Here is a 16,103-nt window from a genome sequence, read left to right as displayed (position 1 = left end):
ATTCGACATCACCCTGTCTTTTTCTTGAGATCACCTTAAACTTAGAATTATAAAATCAAATCTTTAGACATTGAAGCCTCTGGGACAATTGATTCAAGTGTATCTATCAACAACTTACGAGTTCTACCACTTTGGCATAAGCGCTTTTTATATACATTGTGAAGTGTACAGCGTACTGTTCAATAACGCTAAATACTCTAGGACTTCATTACAAGCTTATCGCATGCCTCTTTGACTTTTTTGCTCAGCTCCTTAACCTATAAAACTACTATTAGATCTCGTAGTTCTGTTAATGTGAGAATCTTTCTGCTTACGTTTTCCTTGTTGAAAATACTGAAATGGTCACCTGGAGTATTCACTACATATCGCAAGTTGAAGTTCTGATATCTGTCGAACCCTAACGCTTGCGTTTCACTGTCGTTGGATGTCTCCGTAGGAGACGTTTCATTCAAATCTCGACTGTTATTAGAGCCGTCGTCAAGGGCCCGAATTAGTACTGTAGGAGGGCACGTAGGCGTTACATGATCATGGATCTGCACATTGATAGTCTGGCTATGATTATCCAGGGTCTCAGTAGCAGAACTCCGCCAGGATGGAGCCTTCCATTCTCTGCTTTGTATTCGAGCCTCATCCATACACTTTCTTGTCTTCTCTTTCATGTCTGGACTTGTAGATGTTTCTGCCATGAACGCAAGTCTGCGCGCCTTATTGAATTGCCCTTCTACAGGAAATGTGCTATCTATCATAACGATACCAACAACTTTCAGTTCGGGATCATTGGAGAGAATGTGTGCCGCTTGGATAGCGATAAGACCACCGAGAGACCAGCCTAGGAAAAGCGTCAGCTTCAAATTTTGTAAAACCAGGAAATGACTTTGGCTTACCACCTAGAAGTATGTGGCCTGAAGGATAAGTAGCTTTGATCAAATTGACGTAGTATTCCGCCATGCTCGCAATGCCATTTTCCCATGTTGACTCAGTTTCGAAATTTGGATTGGAGATTCCGTAGACAGTACGCCCAAGTGATTCTAGAAGAAAGTAGGAGAAAACTGTTCCGCCTCCATCATGTATCAGAAACAAGGGCGCTGGAGGTGCCTTCTGTGCGAAATTCTGGCGATGGTGGTGTCGTTGAATTAATATTGGATTTTGATCCATCTGGGCGGGTGTTGTATAATGAGTGGATAGAGATTGCGGCAACGAGAAAAGTTTCCCCTCGTACTTTCTAGAAATATACATAGGCTTTTTTCTCTGTGGCCACCTAATGCTACGGAAGGCTTAGTCATCTTAAACGAAAACCTCCATTAGTGCGCGGCGCAGAATACTGTATCACTAGCCATTTCAGATTATTCGTGTTGGTCGCTATTAAATAATTTGAAAACGAACGATGAATTGGATATGGTGGTGGGTCATAAACTACTTACGCACAAATTGGTTTTTCTGTCTTACTTGTCATTTGGAAAATGACAAAGTCATTCCCTCACAAAGCATGTAACTCGTAGTGACTAGTCCGACACGAGTAGAACATTGAAGTTTAACTCTATATCATTCATTTTCAGATACATCACAAGACTACCTCTTGCCAACTGACCTACGTCTGATCATGACACGATCCTGAGGAGCACCAGGCAAAATCTTCCTAAGCGCACTTGCCGTCTCTGCAGCCTTCTCGAATCTAATTTCGTACTTGGAGAAGATATGTGCGAGTGTGAGTTTCAACTGATCAGTCACATACCATCTCCCAGGACACGAGCGTCTCCCCAGGCTAAAAGCGAGGTAATTCTCATTCCCTTTCCACATCGGACTGGGATCACCTCGAGGATCCAAGTCTCTGACCAAGAATCTGCCTGGATTGTAGGTCGTGGGGTCTTCATAGATCGATTCGTCAACATGAATCCCAGCCGCGGATACTCCCAGTCGAGTGCCGCAAGGCACATGCAGGCCGTTTTCGAGCGTGACACCATTTGGAGCCACCACTTGGCGCATGAGACCTGGAAAGGCGACCTGGAGACGGAGAGCTTCCTTAATAGCGTTTTCGGTCAGAACAAGTTTCAGCACATCTTTCTTACTCGGTTCATAATTGCATCCTTCCACCACGGCCAATGTTTCTTCCTGAACAGCTTTTAGGAAACCTCCCTCACTACCCTGCGTGACTAAATCCAGGACGCTCCTAGTCATCGCAGCAGTGGTAGTTTCGATAGCAGCCAAGTTGGCCATCGCAATACGTGCAACTAATAATTTATCGATGTTTGCCGAAGATTCTCCTTTACGAATTGATTTTTGCACCATCCATGTTAATAAGTCATCCGGCAATCGTGTTTTGTCGCCAGATCCCTCCAATACGTCCTTCACATCAATATATCGCTGTCTCACTACCCCAAGCAGGAGCGACGAGAATTTTTTCATACCGTAGATGTTGTTGAACGCTTTAGTTATCCTGGAAAGCGGTCCTTTTAGAAACTGCGGTATGAGATCCTGGAGCACGGTTTCTGGCATAATCACCAATGCTAAGCCCTTAACTGTGCTTATGTAATGTTTATTTCGACCTGCGGTACTTGTTAGAAATTATAATCAGAACATTTATGAGCGTAGGATGAATCAACTTACATAAGTCTTTGCCGACAAAGACTCTGTTTGAGGTCCTTGCAACGATCGTTTTCAGGTCATCCGCAAGAGAAGTACTTTTCCACTCAGGGGAATTTCCCAGTACATCATCTAAAGCGCAAACTATCTCATCGTTGATCACAGAGATTAACTTATCCAGATTGAGGGTTAACTCGCGGCGTAACAGCTCCTGCACGGTATGGTCACCAGTTAGATCGCCGCCGACAAAGACGTGGAAGTCGTCGTGTATCGGATCCAAACTGATGATGGATTCCGGTTGGTCGACAATCCAACGGACGAATGTTTGTGGCAGAAGCAACAAGGGACGGCCGAAAGGCACCGCCAATGCTGCAGCTTTGCCAAGTTTATTGAACTACATGCGAGTAAGTAAAAATATAACCTTGGGGCGAAGCTTTCTTTTCGTACCCGAAAATACGCCTCAAGCGTATTTTCCTTGCTTCTTGCGAGAGCTCGAGCTTTCGCGCGAAGATAGGAAAAAGGCTGTGTGCGACGATCAACCCATTGTACTTCTTTGGGGATTGAATATTCCCAGGTTGTCAGTTTGTTAAACGCAAAGGCGAGAAGTGCAAATATGAAAACCCCAACTGCTCCAAGCTGAAGATTTGTGGTAAAGAGTGCCGCAATCATTGCGTTCGAGATATTTCTGCAATACGTTCAGGAAACGGATGTTATAGACTTGTACTTGTGGTGAGCAACCAAAGGTGGCTTGTGGGACGAGAAGTGAGTTCTTTTTGGGCGTTGGAGACACATTCAGGTTAGGTAAGCAGCTCAAGCATAATATAGCCTATGTTGAGGTTTTGTTCGGATTATGTAATTGCAGCATTGTTGAGGCAGGAAACTAGAAATCCAATATGAAATCAAAACAAGCGTTGTCTCTTATTTTTTTTTGCACACAGTGCTTCTGGAAAACTGCTGTTTTGATTAGGGTGATCGCAAACTTGTCCCCAAACTCCTCACCTGAACAGTGGGCTATTGTGCTCATTAATATTTGAAACAAAAGGAGTCGACTTTGAAGCTCGTGGCCTGACACATGTTGGTATGCATGTTGCAAAATGCTTTCGGAAGTTATTGCACGCGTAGAGCTCCTCATCGGTGAACAGACTTTATCAGGCGGCATCCTCACCTTTTTATTCATAGTTGTCATCGCACATTTTGTTCTTACACGCTTCACGGTTCATAGCCGATTCTGGAATTCTCAAGCATGGACAGGTGTCCGTGAAGAATGGTTTCCCAAGATGAGAGCAAAAGTCCGAACTATCGGCAACATACGCCAGATGCTAAGCGACGGCTACGAGGGCGTAAGAACATGAGAGACCCGAAGCTGTTAGCAATACCTTAACTAACAAGGCCTAAGTTTTCAAAGCAGAACAAAGCGTTTGCTTTGCCTGTCATCGCCGAGAAACCATGGCTCGTGCTACCTCATTCCTGCATTCCGGAACTTCTCGCAAAGTCGGATTCGGAGATCGACATGAAGATTATCCACGAAGAGCAGCTCATGCATGAATACACGACAGGTTCCCTCGGCCGTCATGTTGTCGATGTGCCCATACAATATGATATCCTTCTTCGGCAAGTCAATCGCAAGCTTCCTCTCTTAATAAGCGCCTTTAACGAGGAGCTTGATAAAAGCTTCTGCCATTACTGGGGCACTGACACGTCTTATTCGGAGGTGAACCTCTCAGAAACCTGCGAGAAAATTGTTACGCAGGCTTTGAATCGAATTTTCGCTGGGAAGGAGATTTGTCGGGATGAGGGCTTCCTGGAGCACTCTAGACTGTACTCCGAAGGGGTCGGCAGGAACGCAATCATGGTGCGCATGCTTCCACCACTTCTACGTCCTCTGCTCGCACCATTCATTACCTACTCGAATCGCAAACACCGTGATATTTGCTTGAGAGTCTGTCTCCCGGTGATAAGAGAAAGAGTGCAGCATACGGCTGCGAAGCGAGCGGATGCTGAACACAAGTGGGAGCCGCCGGTAAGTCGTGTATTCCTTTTCGATCAACAGGGTATCTCCACTAACATGTGATTCAGCTCGATGTACTTCAATGGATCATTGAAGAGAGCTTTGCACGTAATGACCCCAAAGAGCTTGATCCTCGAATGATCACCCAACGATTACTAGCGCTCAATTTTGTCGCCATCGACACCACGCACATGTCCATGGCCCATACAATCCTCGATCTTTATCGCTCACCCAACTCCGATGACTTTCTAGTCGGTCTTCGCGAAGAATGTGAACGCGTGCTTCAAGCGAATGGTGGCCAGTGGACCAAGAGCGGGCTTGATGACCTTGTATGCGTTGACTCGACAATTCGAGAGTCGATGAGATATTCCGATCTTGGATATATATCGTTGACTCGTATGGTCGTCGATCCCAAAGGAACTCAATTCAATGCCAACGGCACAAATAGCAGCAGTCCATTGTCCGTCCCCCCTGGCATTCGAATCTGCGTGCCTGCGCATGCAATCCACCGGGATGCTGCGCTCTACCCTTCACCTTACGAATTTCAAGCTTTCCGCTTTTCCAAGGCTCGTGAAAAATATAGAGGTACACAAACAGAGCTCTCCGAGCCCAAGGTTTCTATCGTCACCACAACAGACAAATTTCTGCCCTTTGGACACGGCCGTCATGCATGTCCGGGCCGTTTCTTTGCTGCGCAACAAATGAAGCTAATGTTGGCGTACTTGGTGCAAAATTACGACGTGGAGAAGCTATCCACGAAGATTCAAAACAAGATTATGGTGGGGACCACGAAGCCTGATGCCAGTTTGAAGATTAAGGTGAAAAGACGAAAGGTGTGATAAGCAAAATTACTAGAAGGAAGTGATCCAAGATATAAGAATATAACACGCGTTATGCGCCAGCCCTGTCTTCAGAGATATAGTGAAAACCGAGTGTTGTCTAGCTCTAGGAAGGTAGAAGTGACGAGCTTCCTTAAATGCCTCGGCTATGCCATGTCAGGTGCTCGTCATGTGACTACAGGCTTCCCATCAAGAAGAATAAGGGGTTTTTACTAGCATCGACAAACATTATAATTCAATAAGCTTTGACTCATTACGTATTCTATAATCCATTACTAAAGTATTTATCTTCTAGAAGCGTTGTCGTGGTATTATAAATTTAGCGTTACTCGGTAAAAGTTTTTAGGAACCCGAGAATAAAAACAAAAGATTTATACTAGCAATGTAAGTCGCTTTACTTATAGCTATAAGTTATCTCTACTGCGAAATGCCAAATGATGCGAGCTTAGCAACTTTGCAGAGAACTTTGGCTTCAGCCTTTTCTAGGCTACAGTGGCACTGTTTTTTGATGCCGGATGTATTGATCGAAAATCAAATGTAAATTTCTAATAATTAAAGTCTAGTCGTACACTTGTGCTTTTAGCCCCAATACATTACTACTTTCCCCTGATACCATATTACTCAGCACTATACCTTCCTACAGACAATGTCCGCAGCGTCCAAATTATCTCTCATCACAAAGCTCCATCGGGCCCATACTGCACCCCTCCCTATCCTCGGTCGTCCCGTGACGCAAAAAAGGGACTGCAAACCCTCCCTCTCCTCCGTCAATACTCGTCGCAAGTGTCGACAGCTCTTGGCTTCCTAAGTTGGTTTTGATGTTAGTCCATCCTTGCCTCCATAGTACTGGTCCTCCGCGCCACGTAGAGGCGTCTGCCTTGTCGAAGGGGTTATTTTTTTTTTTTTTTTTTTTCTTATCCATCATCGGTCTCTCACGTCCCCAGAGACCATACAGTGTCCGTTCCTGCGAAGAAGCTTTGACGTCGAATACCATGGGGTACACTTGACAGGTGAGAAGGATGGAATCGTCTGTCCTCAGAGCTAGTTGCGAGAATGTTACCGAAGTCCCGTAGGAAGTTTGGAGGATGTGTCTTGCTTATGCTTCGCGCAGACAAGTCGTTGTTGAAACTAAAAAGCGTTGATTTCGCGAGTACGTGTATTACCTGACGCCGAGACAGAGTGTCCGCCATGATGGTTAACACAACTGCCAAAGTGTAGGCCCTATGCCGTGTGCGGCGCTCTCAATCACTCCCGAATATTCCAACCACCGAAATATCTGGGATGCAACCGTTAACTCATCCGCCGAACCGCCAGGTATCTTCTTAACAAGACAAGCAACTGACAATAGGACGAGACTCATCACTGTGCGTTGGCCTTTCTCGTACCGCTGACGATTCGCATCACCCAGAGCTAATGTATTGTTTGATCCGCTTGATCAATATGATTTGGATTGTTGTCCAACCCAACTCGCTCCCTGCAGGTTTTCTTGTGTCGAAGACAATTGTCTCGACGAGGAAACCCATTTTCCGACCCGTTGCGACCATAACTGCATGTGAGGGAGTCGCAGAAATGGCGTGGCCCCATTGCTCCGTGAGTTCTGGATTTCTTATGACGTTCCAGATCTTTTCTGAGGGAGAAAGTGAGGCCGCAAGACAGGTGAGGGCATTTCCATGACTTGACGTGGTACTTCTGGTGTTTACTGCAAGACGGTCAGTTACTCACTGGAACTATAATTCTGGGAAGTTGGGAACTGACTTGAGAGCGCCTTTTGTTTTACAGAGGCGACCGCATTGACTGCATTGCAATTTGTCTGGTGGGAGCGATGGCACGTCGACGATGGAATCTTGAAGACCACCGGACAAATCGAAGAACTCATCAAAGGATGAGTCCCAAGATATCTCTTGCGATGCATTGACAGAAGTAGAGTTCGAGACATGGGAATGAATATCTTGACGAGGGGGAGATGTAGTTGATTGGCCCCACAAAGCAGGGAAATCATGTGGATTGAGCGGTTCAGCGAATACATATGGAGGTGATGTATCAAAGCTTCCAGAGGGTTCTCGATCACCGTACCATCGCTCAGCTATGAACCGTACCGGAGACTACAAACAGTCCCCGGAGTAGGGCCTACATAAGAGCATCAGCAATCCATTTCGCATGTTTTGTACGCGAGAGACAGTACCACAGGTAAGTGTTTTTTTGATTTTTTGTTCGTTCGTTGACAGCAAGAAGATTACCGTGAAGATCACCAAAACCTGGGGGTTGGACGCCCTTATTATGGCTGCCAACGAGCCACCATCCCGCCGCATACTACCTTGGTTGGGCACTTGGGCGTTCGGGCGGCCTCTTCTGTCTCAAAATCTGACTGGGGATAACGCCCACGGCTGAAAATCATCGGAAGCCACAACAACGCCTAGCCACTCACCAGCCGCTGCTTGGGGTCGATTGATACGCGGATAGCCAGTCAATGCTGGGGAAGGCCTCAATTCTCCACAATTTCACCTGGCCTGCAGTTCATAATCTTGCATTGTTTATGATAAAGTATTGTGATATAATGTAAAATATACTTTACTTATATACTTTACATTGTAAACTACTTGATATAGAATATTCTATAAGAATAGAGTCGCTAGAAGTATAACTTTTTACTCTATATAGATAGGTTAAAGGTAACTACATTAGTGTATAACGAAAAAGCCTAAAGTTAGGCTATTCTTTACACAAATATATACTAAATTATACACATATTTACATGGGGAAAATTTGGCTTTTACCTTATAATATAATTTTTAACGTAGTTACATGATCATAAAACAGCCAGGCGATTCGCCTGGCCATTGGAGTATTGCCGCCCCCTGAACTCGTGGCTTGTTTGTGCAAGGCTGCCCACCCCTGGAACCGGCCTAGCACGGGGATATAGCGGCAGACGTCTTTCGCTTTAGAGCCTGGTGGAATTATGTGATAACATAATTCTGTCTGAATCGTCCTGAAGTTACCAAAAACAACACAATCTACAGTCAGGCAATAATAATGCCACATAAGAAAGGTATGGAGTTACTTCCTCAGCCACATTCTAAAGAATCCCGGGTTAACTAATCTCGAAGCTCGCTCATTGTTTTCGAAAAATAAAAGCGTGAAAATCACTTGGTCTATAAAGCGGCAGAATGAAGCTGCTCTCTCTCATCCTCAATCCAAAGGTTTAAAACAACAGAATGAAGTTACAGATCTACTTACTCAGCCTCCTACTAAAGGGTCACGTCCATCTAGCCACGACGCTGACCCTTTTGTCTCGGAAAAGAACAGCGCAAAGATCACTAGGTCTAGAAAACGACCAACAGAAGCAGTGCTCTCTCACCCTCCATACAAGGGCTCTCAGGGCGCAGTGCCACAGAAAGAAGTTACAGAGCTACCTACTCGGCCTCCCGTGAAAGAATCACGAGAACCAAACCCCGAAGCTAGCCCTTTTGTCCCGAAAAAGAACCCTTTGGAGATCGTTGGGTCTGCAAAGCGACAAAAGGAAGCGGCGCTCTCTCGCCCTCCATACAAGGGCTCCAAGGTCCCAAAACAAATGCTGAACGCATTTAAGCGGACCAAAAATGTAGAAAGATCGCAAAAGGTATGGTTTTCTGCTGTTAATCGATATCAACTGACACCGATCACTTAGGAAGAAACCTCCCCTTTGTCGGTGTCATTTGACGAGAAAGCGACTATGTCACAAATCGGTGCTCCTCAAGCAACCAAAGATGAAGTCGTTGGCCAGTCGGTACAAAGTGCTGTCATCGAAGACAAACACGGCCTCTTAGATAGTGTTCTGACACCGCCAAACCCGCAAAAGCCGCTCGAAATTGTTCGAGTCAAGAAGTCTGACAAATATGGGTATATCTACCAAGCTAGAGCGGAGAGCATATTCTACGAGATCAGAGTATACTCCTTCACTCAGGAAGATGCCTCCGAAAGGAGGCAAGCGAAGCGTAATTGCAGGGAATGGAAAGCGAGACGGCGATTCTCGTTCTCTTGGAAGAAGGACGACTTGGTTTTCTTGGTTCTCCGCAATCAAGGAGACAGCATGGCAGCTCCTTACTTAGATCCACCTGAGCCACAAAGGAATTCAATTCCGTGGTTCTTAAATCTCATCAGAAGCCGAGAGCGGCACTGCAAAGATGAAAGTGGGAGAGGATACACGATACCTCAAACACTTGACGTAAACTTTCATCCCTCAACGCTTTTTGTCCCCAACATTCGAAAAAAAACAACTGCGCAGAAAGAGAGAAATCGCAAAGTGCAGCAGAAGAAAAGAAAGGTCAAGAGAGCCAGTCGAAGAGCAGTGAAGCCTGCCCCGGACATTGAACAGAACCAGCCAGCAATTTCACCAAGCCCCGAAAATTTCATAGCCCAGCATCCTTATGACGACCAAACAGCCGAAAATGACCATACCTTATACGGGAAGCGGCAGAAGCCTCGCATACTCGCAACAGACATTAACAGTTTCTGGTCACCCCACGGCGGATGGGTAGAGGAGCTCGTTCATGTGCCGGGTGGAACTAGTCAGTATGGAACAGTGTACTCAGTCCATGGCGGATGGCTTCCCGGATACGCCCCCACGACGCAAGTTGAGGAGCTTCAGAAAGATGATAGCAAGGAGCAAACATCAAACCTAGACTCGAAAGATGGTGGATCGAATTACAGGCCTCCCGGACGCGCTATGCCTGAGGAGAAAACCTGGCAAACGAAAGCGGCACCGAATGGTTCTATGCGAGAACCACCAAAGCAGTATGGAAGTGCGAAACTTAACAATAGCACCTTATCAGGTCTAGTAAAAATTATCCTGTAACATTCCCCCTTCCCTTTCTACTAACACCAATTGCTAACAATACATCCCAGGGAATATCTCTTCTCGCCCGACAATCTTTGTCAAGACGAGCCCCTTCGTAAACAGATGGACTTGTCGGGCTTCGTTCCGCTTAGTTATTTTGCAATTGTCAGGCGTGTCAGCCGGCTTACTAGTGATATGAATACGATTTTGATATCTTGCAGCCGCTCGGATGTTCTTGAGCTGAAAGCGGATAAGAGTGATGGAGTAGAAGCGATGTTTGTGAGGAGGAAAGAGGGGTGGGAGGAGTGGGTGTTGCTGAAAGAGAATGTTTCAACAGAAGTTAAGGAGATTGAGCATGGCAATTGCGAGAAATGCGGTGCCTTGGTTGCTAGTGGAGAGTAAGTAGTCTACCGCGAATCGAAGGAAATATCACCCTGCAAGAATATAAAGAGGTTAAAAATACATACAATCCACCTACACCTACACCCAAACTCCCACCCAGCCTACCGTCCCTCCACCTTAGGAAAAACCCTCAAATCATACCCATTCCCCCTCTCCAACCCCCTATTCCACGCCTCTCTCTCATAAACCCGTTCCAACCACCCCTTCAACCTTGGAAACGCCTCTAAATCCGCCCACCCCCGCTGACTCACCATACTTAAACTCCACTCCATCAAGAAATCCGCCCTCCCAGGCCTCTCACCCCCCAAAAACCCGCCCTCGCTCTCCCCCAACGCCTTCTCCAACTCTCCTAATCCCGAAAAACTGGTTGCCAGTCCAGCCATCGGACCCTCCGCCCGAATAATCCCAAGGTCCAGAAACAGCGCAAAGCGCACGGGCGCTTCGGATTGGATCTGCGAGCAGAGGATCTCGTCGCGGATCCAGTCCTCGGAGGTGAATTTGCGAGAGGTGTCGAAGGTGCGCAGGAGGTAGGTGATTATTGCGGAGGACTCTGTGATGAGACGGTGGTTATCGGCGGCGCCGGTTATGAGGAGGGGGGCTTTGCCGGAGGGGGAGATGGAGGTTAGGGTTTGTGGGGCGCGGAAGTTGGGGAGGCGGGTGTGGGTTGTGAGGGTGTAGTCAATGGCGAGTTCTTCGAGGAGCCAGAGGATGCGTTGGGATTGGGAGTTCTGAGGGGGGTTTAGTTGAGGTTGGGAAGGGGAAGGAGGGACGGACGTTTAGGTGGTGGAGGGTTGGTTTGTTGTCGGTCATTTTGATGGGGGTGGCTAGTCTGTGTGTGTAGGATTGAGGGTGTGATGAAAAGGATATGAGATATTCGAGAAAGAAAACAAAATAATACTCAAGCCCTTCTTTCAATCCACAGAAACAGATACATATTTATACAACCTTACTCCCGACGTCTTGAAGCGGGGTCCAAATCCACTTGTAAGGAAGCTATCTCATCGCTCCAACAGTGGAGTGTACTAAACCAGAAGCCACGATCTCGACCTTAGTGGGTCCACTAGATGACAATTGTTCTCGGGAGGAATCGAGTCCGGAGAATAATAATGTTGAAATCATATCACTCCGAAGGCATAGCAGAGACTGCCTGATTTTGTTGTAGATGTAATGATTGTCAGCGACTCAATTGACGTTCCGAGAAGTTCTCGTTGTCTGGATATTTTCTTGGAATATGCCAACTCGATTTGCCGCTAAAACGAGACTGAAATAAAGAAAATGATAAGATGAAAGTAAAAAATAATACTGTATTAAGTAGAATTAGCAAAACCTCAATCGCTGTTTGGTGGGCTAAAAGTAATAGATACCTCCAAAACCCAGTAACCTATGTGAGAAATTCAAAATTCCCGGAAGTTCCGCAAGTAAGATCAATCACGAATATATGACTCTGAATAGACAGTCGATTAGTGCAGCCGACAATAAGCACAAAATATGTTGATAAGACGGATGATTGATCTTAGAATAAGGTTAGTGAGTCACTATGCGTGATATAAATTCCTCGGAAACAACGGGGATACTATCAGGAGTGAAGATGTTAATCTCTCATGTCAGCGTGATGTGGTTGTTGACTCGAGAAAATCATAATAGACGTCATTTTCAGATCGTTATTCCTTCCAAGATTATGGATCGGTATATGAACCACCGCTCCTATCTACCCAAAGCCCCAATAACACTCCCTACCATAACAGCAACCTCCCTCTCCCAATTCCCCTCTGGCGCCTTCCTCTCCCCAACCCCAGCTGGTGCTTGACTCCCCCTAACCACACACTCCCGAATTGCATCGCGCACATGGTTTCGATTACTCTTTAACGTCCTCGCGCTAACGCCGCCTTTATTCATAATCTCCATCACCTTTGTACTTAGACCCCCAGCTAACGTGCGCCAGAAGTACGAGGCCAAAGAGCCGGTTTCGAGACTAGAGAGAAGGGGTTGTAGAAAGTTTGGGGGCGCGGCGATGGTGGATGGGAGGAGAGGGTGAGGTGGGGGTGTGGTGGTTGAGAGGACGGATTCTAGAGCTAGGATGTTTTGGCAGCGGGCGGAAACTTCGAGGAGGGTTCGGTCGAGGGTTGGGAGAGTTGCGAGAGCTCTGGACATGGAGGCAAGAGAAGATTGGAGTGCTGTGCGGAGATATTCTTGGAGTGTTTGGATGAGGAAATCTGGTTCCCAACGTTCTGATTTTTTGGATCCGCTTTTTGGTGTATCCGGGGTGTTTGAGAGGAGGTAAAGTGATATGAGAGCGGAAGTCGTTCTAGATTTTGTGTCTGCGGTTTGTGCGAATGTGGCGGTGTTCGTACCGCTTGAGAGACTGCTCATGGAGAATTCCCTGATGATTTGCTGACATTTCGTAAGAACGGTTCTCTCAGCCGGTGATGTGAGTGAGCTTTGCAGAGTCTGAACCACGTTTACTCTTTCCAATCCAAACCCCTCCTCTCCAGGCCCCGTTTTGGAGAATAACTCGCGCAGACTCAGCAACGAATTCGAGCATCGCACCAATGCTCTATGATCCTCTTTTTGCTGTGTCTTTACAGGATTTCCAGTCCCTGCAACCTCTGCCAGCTGTATCTCAAGCTGTCTTCCTAGCTGTAAACATCGTCCCACAGATCTTCCAAGTCGTACAGTCTCCCACAACCTCGAAGCTACAGCTTTGACTTCTTCAGCAGTCTCATACCGCACCAGCACTTCCTTCTCTAATCTCTTGTATCCCTCGTTTAAACTTGACACTTGTGAATCTATTTCCTGCACTATTCGGGCGCTCGATTCCGTTTGCTCCTTAGTATGTGTGAGGAGGGGTAATGCGCTTTTCGTCGTAAGGGTATCAATGTGTGTGTTTATTTCTTGCGCATCAAACAAGACTCTGGATAGTGGGGTGGAGAGATCGAGAGGTGTATCGGTTGGGTTGTTGGTTGTGAGAACGAGGGAATTCGCAAATTCGGAGGGGGAGAATGTGGGGGATAGGAAAGTTTCGTAATCGATGTACGACGTATCTTCTTCTTCGGCGGCCATTATGGATGATTGAGGTGATGACTATGGTTGGCTCCAGCCATTTGGATGTCGTTGCTACGATCCAAACCTTGCCATGGTGGTAAAGAAGGTGGTGGTGTGACGTCTAGCTGGTGGTGATCCATGTTTATCGGCGTGGTGTTGTGTTGTGCAGCTCGAGCGACAACAGCTTCCGCACAGCTCGTAGAGAGGTCCGAGGTTCCACCGGTGTCATAGAACAATATTTCTGTTTTGGAAGTAAATAATTACAACATTCTCCCAGATTGATATATTATTTGATGATTTTCGTCTTGTAGTTCTGTCATTTTACGAGGTCATCGGGTCATTTCTTCACTGTTTATTGAGGAAGTCGAAAACAAAAGTCCTCAGGACTGCCGGAGCTTGCGGGATTCAGCTGGACCTCTAGTGCAACAATGGCTTGGGACTTCTAGACCTCATTCCTCCCCCACCTCCACCTCATTCAACCATTCTGTATTCATCATCTTCTATGTTTTGTATGATATTTACTGACGCCTGGAAGTCTAGCATCTCGAATATGTAGTAATAACCAACGGGCCCTCGAATACAGCTTTACGAAGTCGATCGCGCCGTCATTGTTTCGCGACCATGGGTACTTTCGTCAATGCCCGAGAGCTCCTCGCATTCGCAGCAGGAGACAACTCCAGCGACACCCTCATCGCCGGCAGACATTGGAATCTCACGACGTTGAACCATTGGAATTATACCTACTACTCCAATGGCACATTCTCGAACGGCTCGCGCTGCTACCTCGTCTTCGAACCGTACACTCCGTACCTCCTACAGAATGGCACATTTCTCAACGATACTTCATGCTATAGCGCGATTAGATCTATTGGCCCCCGTGCTGGAGGGAGTCTAGGATTTGGTTGCTTCTTCTTGCTGAGCATCGTGTTCACATTTATAAATCTGCGGAAACATGGCCGGTTATTTCTGCCATTGGAAAAACGGTTCAGAGCGGTTGGAAGACGATGGCAATGGTACTGGATGCTGGTTGCGGCAGCTTTTGGAGCAATTAGTGGAATCACAAGCATCGATGTCGACAGATACTACCTGCCGGAGCTTCCGATCGTCCTCACCAACTTTTTCTGGTTTTTGATGCTCCCTACAACAATGGCGGTTGTGTGGGAGAGCGTACGCCATTGGGGGAGCTGGCAGGAGAGGCAGGCTGTGGATCCAAATCCGTTTGCAATGAGACAGGATGATAGGAGGTCAAAGGTCGAGTTCTATCTTCCGCTGGCCTTTTACCTTTTCGCATGGCTGGTAAATTCTCATGCTCCAGGAAAATTGATTTCAATTTCTGACAGTTCCAGAACATCTTCATGGTAATCCCGCGTTCATGGTCCGCTATCGAAAAACAACGCGATCCAGAACAAGCACGATTGAATGCCGAATCTGTGGCCACTGACACTCGCTTCAAAGCCGCCGCTTTCCTTTTATTCTGCGGCTGGCTTACTACAGCATTTTCACTTCATCACTCAATAACACATTACAAGCCGCGGAATCGTGGAATGTTCAATAGAACTTTTGGCTTCTTGAAATACACACCCACCAAGTTCTTGCTAACATTGCTTCTTTCACTTGTTATGGTTGGCTATGAGGCAGCTATTGCTTTCGATTTCTCGATCTCACCTCTTAATATCGACCCAAATCTACCGATAGTATTCTTCGTAGGATGGCTTCCTATTGCTCTCATTTTCTTGGTCTACGAAATTGCCGGCTATGTTGATTACAACGAAGACCGAGAATTGATTCGACAGCGCCGTATTCGCGGTGCGGAGGCCGATAATGAAATAGGAATCACTAAAAAGCCACATTGGTGGTCTCGACTCCATGGCAACAATCAGGCTATCAATGTTCATGATGCCATCGCAAGGAATGTTAACGAAATTGGTGGAGGCAGAGCTACGCACATGAATCTAGAAAGCAGCATTGAAATGGGCAATATGCCGTCCAGCAAATCGAAAGAGCCCATGAGTACGGACATAACAGGGTCGAAAGCAAAACCGGAAGGTCCTGAAGCGATCCGGCTAGCAGCCAGTTTGTTGTTTCCAGTCCAAAATGAATCAAGCCAGTCATCAGATAGGTTCACAGATGAGCCAATAGCTGATCGTGGTCGAAATATGACTGAACTGCGGTTAAGTCAAGAAAATGATCCCCGCGGGCCCATTAGCAATCGGAGCCAAAGCACAAATAGTGGCACCACTCTCGTTGCCAACCCGCAACAAATAAGATCGATGCTGGATGTCTAACCACATATTCCTGGATCACCGGTCTTGCATTGGTTGAGGCGTTTCTTCGGTTTGGGTAAAGGCGTTCGAAGAAGGGTCCTATCTCAGGGCAACTTATTGATATAATGATACCCAGGGCGACTAGTCGGCTGCTT

General features: G+C 46.6%; 6 protein-coding genes across 6 annotated transcripts; 3 read left to right on the top strand and 3 right to left on the bottom strand.

Moving 5' to 3' along the window:
- Positions 1–197: 197 nt before the first annotated feature.
- GLAREA_10032 (alpha/beta-Hydrolase) lies at positions 198–1,155 on the bottom strand (the record flags this gene model as incomplete). The annotated part of the gene is made up of 3 exons (XM_008080082.1): positions 198–257; positions 315–829; positions 885–1,155. 3 exons carry the CDS (start codon positions 1,153–1,155, stop codon positions 198–200), a joined length of 846 nt encoding a protein of 281 aa, XP_008078273.1.
- A 414-nt stretch (positions 1,156–1,569) lies between these two features.
- Positions 1,570–3,249, bottom strand: GLAREA_10031 (Cytochrome P450; the record flags this gene model as incomplete). Its single annotated transcript, XM_008080081.1, has 3 exons — positions 1,570–2,543; positions 2,605–2,974; positions 3,028–3,249. 3 exons carry the CDS (start codon positions 3,247–3,249, stop codon positions 1,570–1,572), a joined length of 1,566 nt encoding a protein of 521 aa, XP_008078272.1.
- A 425-nt stretch (positions 3,250–3,674) lies between these two features.
- Positions 3,675–5,427, top strand: GLAREA_10030 (Cytochrome P450; the record flags this gene model as incomplete). The annotated part of the gene is made up of 3 exons (XM_008080080.1): positions 3,675–3,920; positions 3,977–4,600; positions 4,657–5,427. The coding sequence occupies 3 exons, from the start codon at positions 3,675–3,677 to the stop codon at positions 5,425–5,427; spliced, it is 1,641 nt and encodes a 546-aa protein (XP_008078271.1).
- Positions 5,428–8,457: 3,030 nt separating this feature from the next.
- GLAREA_10029 (Winged helix DNA-binding protein) lies at positions 8,458–10,642 on the top strand (the record flags this gene model as incomplete). The annotated part of the gene is made up of 4 exons (XM_008080079.1): positions 8,458–8,473; positions 8,532–9,043; positions 9,092–10,254; positions 10,309–10,642. 4 exons carry the CDS (start codon positions 8,458–8,460, stop codon positions 10,640–10,642), a joined length of 2,025 nt encoding a protein of 674 aa, XP_008078270.1.
- A 1,704-nt stretch (positions 10,643–12,346) lies between these two features.
- Positions 12,347–13,702, bottom strand: GLAREA_10028 (uncharacterized protein; the record flags this gene model as incomplete). The annotated part of the gene is made up of 1 exon (XM_008080078.1): positions 12,347–13,702. The coding sequence occupies one exon, from the start codon at positions 13,700–13,702 to the stop codon at positions 12,347–12,349; it is 1,356 nt and encodes a 451-aa protein (XP_008078269.1).
- A 603-nt stretch (positions 13,703–14,305) lies between these two features.
- On the top strand, positions 14,306–15,969 carry GLAREA_10027 (uncharacterized protein; the record flags this gene model as incomplete). Its single annotated transcript, XM_008080077.1, has 2 exons — positions 14,306–14,980; positions 15,031–15,969. The coding sequence occupies 2 exons, from the start codon at positions 14,306–14,308 to the stop codon at positions 15,967–15,969; spliced, it is 1,614 nt and encodes a 537-aa protein (XP_008078268.1).
- Between the last annotated feature and the right edge of the window lie 134 nt (positions 15,970–16,103).

This window comes from Glarea lozoyensis (assembly GCF_000409485.1).
Source record: "Glarea lozoyensis ATCC 20868 chromosome Unknown GLAREA13, whole genome shotgun sequence".
NCBI lineage: Eukaryota > Fungi > Ascomycota > Leotiomycetes > Helotiales > Helotiaceae > Glarea > Glarea lozoyensis.
Note: the sequence above shows the minus strand (reverse complement) of the source record. Positions and strands in the feature narration are given on the sequence as shown.